This window comes from Megalops cyprinoides, chromosome 6 (genome assembly GCF_013368585.1).
Source record: "Megalops cyprinoides isolate fMegCyp1 chromosome 6, fMegCyp1.pri, whole genome shotgun sequence".
NCBI classification, from domain to species: domain Eukaryota; kingdom Metazoa; phylum Chordata; class Actinopteri; order Elopiformes; family Megalopidae; genus Megalops; species Megalops cyprinoides.
Window position 1 is genome coordinate 28,085,035 of NC_050588.1, and position 8,208 is coordinate 28,093,242.

The 8,208-nt window shown below is 41.2% G+C and overlaps 1 protein-coding gene across 1 annotated transcript; it reads right to left on the reverse strand.

Annotated features, from left to right (window-relative positions):
• Positions 1 to 6,757: 6,757 nt before the first annotated feature.
• On the reverse strand, positions 6,758 to 8,208 carry wu:fb55g09 (coiled-coil domain-containing glutamate-rich protein 1). Its single transcript, XM_036531995.1, has one exon. It carries the CDS (start codon positions 7,776 to 7,778, stop codon positions 7,098 to 7,100), a length of 681 nt encoding a protein of 226 aa, XP_036387888.1. The 5' UTR covers positions 7,779 to 8,208; the 3' UTR covers positions 6,758 to 7,097.

Genomic DNA, 8,208 nt, shown 5'->3' on the forward strand with positions numbered 1-8,208 from the left:
TGGGGGAAACTTTCAGGGGTTTAGGCAAGATGTTGGTTTCATAAATGAATAATGAAGAACCCCAACTGGGCCTTTTTTGTCTCAGTTCTTTTCAGGGCTTTCTTCAGAAATTTACAAGTGCAGTCAAGCCTGAATTTAAATAGAATTTATCCATTTATTTGAATGAATTTATTTAGGGACTTTTTTTGTGAAAATCTGCTAAGTTTGAAGGAAGGATAATCGACTGGATTCACAGTTGTCCTTTAATAGCCTTTTCTGCCACTTTGTCTCGTTCATGTGTGATTAATGCTGTAGTTTTATTGCTTTGAGGGACTAGGCTGCAAAGGGGAAGCGGGAATATTTTCACTACCAACGTCAATAAGTGATCATTGTATGCTGGCAGAAAACTAGCACTCAAAAGAGTAATCAATAGTTATATAATGAATGTGATGGTGTCCTCTGTTGTAGTTTTCCATATAATGTTTAGCTTTTATTATGGGAAGCATTACTGTGTACGTAACACATCTTCTTTAGGATATCAACATCTGTCAGGTGGAAGTATATGTTTCCTGTTAAAGAAAAACCGTGCACAGAGTTTGAGAGGCACATATCTTATAAGTGTGGGATGATTAGAAATGTTCACTCTCTCTATTTTGAAGAAATCTAAAAGCATGTTCAGAACCACTAATGGAAGCTGTAGCTGAAACCAGGGCCGAGTGAGAGCTGAGTGGAGTGGAGTTAACAGCACACACTGTTCCTAGCCCTTGCCTTTCCCTTTCATGGCGGTCGGTCGTAAACAGGACGCTGTGGTTTCCTATTTCATCCCCCACTGACATCACTGCCGTCTGTTGGGGTGTCAGATGTCTGTGGGGAGGGAGGAGACAGCTGCTCTCAATGGTGACATAACATACTATAACAACTCATTCGTCTGCCATTTTGCACACACGTATTTCTAAAATAAAGACATTGACAACATTCATCATGGGTTACCAGCCGGCTTAATGCGGTGGTAAAGGTCTGTCAAGCAAAGCAAGATATCCCGTCACACGCTATACTCTGCCTGCTTTAACACCCACTTGCTACTAATTACTCGTAAAGAGCTTTTTGAGAGTGGTATTCACCGAGTCACAGTAAACTAGGACATGTTGTCAAGAATACAATTTAAACAGTTGCTACCTTCCAGATAGAAATGCTTTAATAATTTTAAAATACTGGATAAACCCATAAGAGCTTTGGAAGCATTATGTATATTGTTACATTTAAATGTAAAGTTACATGTAACATCTATTACGTTTAATGAATGTAAAATGTGAGGATAATGTTGGTAATTGCAGTCCTTCTTACCACACTGACAACAGCTCTGACAATCGTCAGTTGCTGTTAGAGCAAGAAGAGGATTATCTTACTCCACCCTAACAGTTAGAGTAATCTTGCCAAACAAAACACAGCTTCAGCTGTGCCTGTGAGAACGGGAACAAATTGAGTAAAAGCGTGCTACGATCAGCCTTGCCCTCACGTCGCTGCAGCATGTACCCCCACCTCGTCTCAAATGTACGACTCGAAAAAGAGAAAGGCCTACAAGCAAACGTGGCAAACGTGAAGAATGAGTGGGTAGGAGGGAAGAGTTTGAAAACTTTGACAGTTAATAATCCGGAGTCACTGGAATGTGTTTTGAAGCAGGGGGGAGGGGGGTGTGGTGGAGGGAGCAAAGATCAGTGCTGGCTTGAAAGATTCACAGGGAGTTGCTGAATTCAGCTCGCTACCAGCCAGGGTCCACTTGGTTACCTGTTACTAAGGACGGGGCTAGAGAGAGTCATGTGATCACAGAGGGCAAATCTGGGCTTCTACTTCGAATAGAACAATATCCCATCCCCCTTTGGACTGCAGGCGCACACACAAGTACTCCGACAAAGAAAGGCAGTGTCAGATTCCCTGTACTTATCGGACACTGATAATGGTATTTGTGGAGGAAAAAAAGTGTTTATAACTCGGCATGTTTAGGCAGGAGTGTTTGTTTTGATCCTCCTCTGTTTGGTTTACATTAGCCAACAGTCAATACCCTCTGGGGATGATTAAACTTTAAGTGAATTTTCCTTTTTTTTCTCTTTACTTGCAAAATAATAAGCTTTTTTTTTAGCTTTTATGAAATAGCCACACAGAATTGACAGATTGATTTTAAATTCATTTTTAAACATACCGCCCACGACCTGTACCAACACTTGTCCATGTTTGACCTTCTCTGTCATTGCAGGACGTAGTGTGCAAGATGTATACAGAGCAACACATTCATGTCTCGGTGTTCATGCAGTAAAAAATGATAAAGAAAAAACAGGATTTTCTGAAACCTGTGTTTTAGTTTGGGTGCTTCATTGCTTCAAATTAAGCAGCACAAAGCAGTCAAGTTTTCAGCTATTCTAAGGTGGGAATTTAAAAATCTCTAACAATTTGTCTTGAAAATCTATGACGCAAAGCTTTTGGTAGGCACTAATTAAGAAAAGCAACAGCCACCGCAGTGAGCATACTTGGGTGAAAATATGGTGAGTATGTTTTTCATTTTGCAAGACCCATGGTGGGTCTTGAGGCCTTTCCTCTGGACAGTTCTACGGTATGCTGAAAAAGTTTTGATAAAGAGGAGCAAGTGTGTCTCTCAAAATGGAAGTAAAACGTTTCAGAACTTGCCAAACAATTGTGATCCAGTTGCATGAGCAACAACAGTTTCTTACCACAAACTTAAGTCTTCTTTTGTTGATTGACAACATCGGCGCTGTTCCTATATTTAATAAACACAGCGTACCACCACTCTGTCTTCACAATGGCCCCTCTATATCACCCGCCCCTAAAACTTAAAAACATACAAACCTCTTGTACTTTTCCACACATGCACGCTTGCGAGTAGCACGACTCCCATCACCCTCCTACCCCCCCCCTTCCTCAGTACCACCTCCTTCCCTCCCCACATACATTCTGCTGCCCCACTTGTTTATGAATTTATCTGTCCCAGGCAGTTCAAATTTAAATAAGAGCTCAAATTACACGGGGTCAGCACATCGGAGCAGAATGTAAGGCCTGTCATTGACTACCCCACATTTGCCTTGCTCAGCTCACGATTGGTTGTTTGGGCAAGTGCGGGAGGAGCCTGATGATTACTGTTGCAGAGAGAGAAAGAGGGGGAGAGAGAGACTTTCAAGAGGGCTTTATCGGGATTATTGAGCCTTGCCTTTATATCGTTAACGCTGTGTATAATCCTGCTCGAGGCTTCTTCAATGGTCATGGGGGAGGGGAGGAGACACAGGTTCTCAATGCATCACTGCTGAGGCAGAGAGGCACAGCTTTATTTCTCAGTGTTGGCCACAATTTCATCACATCAAGTGACCGTTGTCATTTTGTTATCACACCAATGCGTTTCTTGTGACGCAGCATTGACTCGATCAACGGCATTTCCTGAATGACTTGCCTTGTGAAGACTCCTGTCAGTGTCAAGATGTCACTGACATCTTGGTTCAATGATCTTTTTTTCCCTTTCAAAGTCAATGTAGAGTGTGCGGTGAGGAACATATCAATAGCAAGGCATAATAGATGCAGACAGTCTCTCACTATGTCCCATCCCCCACATCTCTCTCCCTCACTCTCCCATGTTCCCCTCCCTCCCTGTCTGTGCCTGCTTACTATGTCATCTCCCAGGCAGCTAGCGCGATTAAAGGTGAAGCGTGCTCTTTCTCCCATCTGTACAGCCCTGTTTACACTGCCAGTCTGCATGTGCTCTTTCATTGCTCTTCCAGGGGCTTTTGTTGAAATGCTCACACCCGTAAAATCTGTCTGCTGTGGAATCACATTGAGGGGATCACATCTGAACAGGAATTTTATTAATGGATGCTGAAAATGAACGGATTGTAAAAGCTTTTTTTTCTTCTATTGTTTATCATGATGATCTGAAAACATGATATGTGAGCCTTACAAAACTGTGTACTGGAAAATGGTGTTTTTCAAAAAAATAACTAAATAAATAAGTGAATAAATGCATGCAAATTAGATAATCAAGTATGGATGCACATACCCAGATCAGTACCGGTGTTAATAGTAGGTGAGTAATTCCAAGACAGTGACAAAGACAGATTTGTCAGCTCACTCCTGATGACTTTGAATCAATTAACCTACATTTACATCTTTCCCTGGGATTGCAAAACCCACTGCAAGAAGAGCCTATAGCAAGTGTCAGATGCCTTTAGTTAAGGTTAGGTTTAGTTAAGGTTAAACACACTGATTTTTAAAATCTGATTCAAAGGATTTCCTTGAAAATGCTTTTGGTATAGCCCTTACCACATTGTAAATGATTAGGAATGAACTGTATGTTAAATAGTGCGACCAAATACATAATTTATTTTCCTTATTTAAGCCTACATCCATGTCAACATAACATGGTCAGGCTAGATTAATTTTAATAGCAATCTCTAGATGAATGTGCATGCTGAACAATCGACCATGAACAGCAGACTTATGCAACTGTTAATCATTAGGGAGACTAAGAAAAGAACATATGAAGACATATTCCTAGTACAACATTATTAGGTTACAAGTTACAACTAACTTTTGTGTACTTTTCCAGTCTGGCAGGAGCGCTGTAGATAAATCAGTATGGAAAATACAGATAAGCACACCTCTTCCATATATACTATGTACCTTTTCTTCTCGTGGCAAGGTCAAAATCAGTCCCTGTAGAACTTGTTGAATGTTCAGTTTTCTCCTTTCTATTAGCACCTTCCTGCCTCAAGGCTATTCACATCTGCATATTTGATGAGGGAGGGATATGTTTCAAGAGACTGCTAGGCTTTTGAAAATTGCTGGGTATTTTTAACTACTTTATGGTCAGTTCTTAGCTGAGGCCCTTGCCTAAATAGCTGTGCAAATAACTCATGGAGGCATTTTGGCTCTCGTTCTTTGGCAGGTCAACTGTCATAGGTGATTCTGTGTTGTGTCCTCTATTTCTATTATTGAGTCATTGCAACTACACTCAAATACACACTTGATACACACTTAAACACTCCCTGTGCAATACATGTGCTGAGACTCAGAGATACTTTTAGAATAGTTTGTAACATTCTGCAAATATTATACTTTGCATCAGATTATACATACAGTATGATCTATTGTATTCAATATAATGTTAAAATTTGAGGACTGTGCATGTAGTTAACTAACCATGATCTCAACACATTCAGACTTTTCAGTGGGTGTGGCACCTCTTTTAATTTTTTTTTTTTTTCAAAGTAAATTACTACATATAGAAATGTGTACATATAGAAATGCCTCCTGCACACCAATGGTCTGTAAAAATGAATGCTGATGTGTGCATAGCTGGTAGGAGTTATTCAAGTTTGTCTACTATTCCTTCCTGTTATTGATGGAGCAAACAACTGTATTATGACGCCAACTCCCCAAAGCACTGTGCTAGAAAGCACGTCCAAACTGTTAAGCAATATTAATGGGTGGTAGGGAAGTGTGATCAGAAACATGGGCGGGAGGGGGTAATTCATCCCCACAATTTGTGTCAAAGGGAAGCATCCAGGAAAAGGACCCCCACCCTGCAAACACATATATTTCAGTATAGCACAATGATCCTTTCAGTGGCATGTTTAAATAGACAGACCCAGAGCCAACAGGCCTAGTGTGGTGTACATTTAAATTAGCAAAATGGTGAAGCACAGCAAACCACAATAGCTACAAACCTTGATGCCCACACAGTTTAATTTTGTCAAAACATGTTAGTCTAACCACAACTGAACTAAAACTTGATGGTTGACAATGCATACAAATGCAGATAACTACATTAACTTATAGTTAATAAGAATAATGTACTTGTGTCTATATATTTAGAAAAATAAACGGCTGCCTATACACATCTGCCATTTTCTCTTTGTTGTCAAGCTCCTCTGCTCACAGCAAATGAAAATATATTTTCATTCAGACACAAAGCACACGTTTCCTTTACATTTGTGAGTACACACCAGCAACAGTTATATCACTATTATTGTCGCTGTGTGACCTTGTATACTGTGTACCGTATATTTGTAGAATAGAAAAATTTTTAACCATATCAATTCATCAGTGGAAGATCACTTCCAGTACTGAGATTGCACATGTTAAACTCCCTTTTGCTCCACGAAAGACCTGAAGATATCTGAACTTCCCGTGGAATTTGCAGTGCATAAACAAACGTCGTTTAGCCATTGTTTCATTGAACAGGTTTTGTGGGTAACCAGCATATTACTTTAGAGACAAGACGTGCATTGCGAGGACGATTTACTTTATGAAATGCAGCTGTTGTTGAATTTATAATTGATCGTTCACATAATTCAACCCACATTTGTTGGTATTTGCTGAAAGGTGCATCTGGATAATTCTTTCGATACTCTTAATTGTTGACGACACTTAGCATAGATACATCAACTGAATGTCGAAAGGATGATTGCATTCTGTTGTGATATAAATCTACATTTCACGCCGTAAAGGCGCCAAGCATATTATGCATTACTATTGTGATATTTGTGGCTTAATCTCACAGGTACGATTTCTCAGATGAGCAAAATTCTGTTTTAAACGTATGTGTAATAAAACCCTCATTAGACAGATAGGTTGTGTGCAATGAGCAGTAATAGTGGCTAGTTTAAAATGCCAATCCACAATTAGAATTGTTTTGACGAGTGTAATGACACTAAAACCAGTAATCTCAGTATTCATAAAAGTACATTATAAGAAAAAGGAAACGACAGTCAATGACCAGTTTATATTACATTTATTTTCAAAAACGTTTGCAGTATTTACAATGACAGGAGCAGCCAATGGCGTATTATCGTCGAAGTCAATGATTTGCTTTAACATGATTGGCTGTTCGGTCTCACTCCTACTCAACACACCCTCTCCTTCTCCATTGCAAGACACTGACACACACACACACACACATAAACACATACAAATCATATAAAAGGTTACATGAAAAGAAAATGATCGGACGTGTTACTGTGATGTGTACCTGGTGGTCTGTCGGCTATGAAAACAGCCAAGATTTGCTGTAAACATTTCTTGACAACATTTTTTTTGCTGCACATTGGTGGTCAGGTCCGTTACATAACAGAGTAAGGTGTTACTGTAGCTACTGCGCTGCAGAACTCAATAAAGTCTCTTTCCATGAAATCCTCGCTTTGCATTACGTCGTCTTCCGACGGGAAATACTGCATGCTCTCTTCTTGATGGACCTCACCAAAGCTGAAGAACGAAAACTGTTGGTGCTTCGCGGACTGTCGCGGACAAAACCGGGCTGAGGGTGGCGACAGATCAGGACTGTCCATTAGGGCGCCCCTGGCGTTTTCGAGCACACCGAGATAAGAGTCCATGTCCGCAAAGTCCATTTCGCAGTCCGACCCGCTGTCTGTGCCAACGGAGTCGGATCGCATATGCATCATCTGGTATTTCTCGTGCATAAGGAACTGATTGGTGTTTCTCGGGGCTCTCATGCCTGGTGCTCTGTTGCCTTGAATGTTGACCGGGCGCAGCGACATCGCCCCCGATGGCTGAGAACTTGCTCGATTCTGTTGGTTGTAGGGGGGGCAGTGCCCGTGTGCTCTACCCCTCTTGCCACGGTAACCTGGTTTCCTTCCACACTTGTACCAGCTATGCTTGTTGCTCCCTCTCCTTGAGTCATCCTTGAGCTTCAGACTTTGCTTGTCGTTACAGGCAGGTCTGTTGGCGTAAACTTGCCAGTGGCACATCATGCCTTTACCACACATTTCTTCTTCGAAAAGCATAGGCTAGCTATCCTTCCCTGTGCTCTCTCACATAATCTTCTCCGCTGCAGACAGCTGCGAAGGAACAAAGAATTGATTTCTCTGTTCGGGGGATTTCGTCTATAGTGGATAACCACACGAGTACCCCGGATAGTCTACCTTTTCACAATTTTTTTAGTTTTTTTCTTTACCACGGGCTTTCGGTTGTACATAGCCTGCTGGAGAGCCTCCTGACGCACAGGCAGTTTGACCCGCTCGCGGCTGTCTATTGCGATGACAGTCACACCTCTTTTCTTCAGCTGGTCTTTTTTCTTTATTCTGTAACTTTTGAAATCAAATTCTAGGCTACTGCGTTAATAGTCACTGTATACGAGCTTGCTGCGCTATGTTTTGTGCTCTCGACAGTAAACTGCATAGGTGCACACCTCCTCTCCTACCCACTCTCTCACAA

Coding starts and splice junctions, on each gene's coding strand:
- wu:fb55g09 (XM_036531995.1), bottom strand. CDS start 7,778: ATGCTTTTCGAAGAAGAAATGTGTGGTAAAGGCATGATGTGCCACTGG.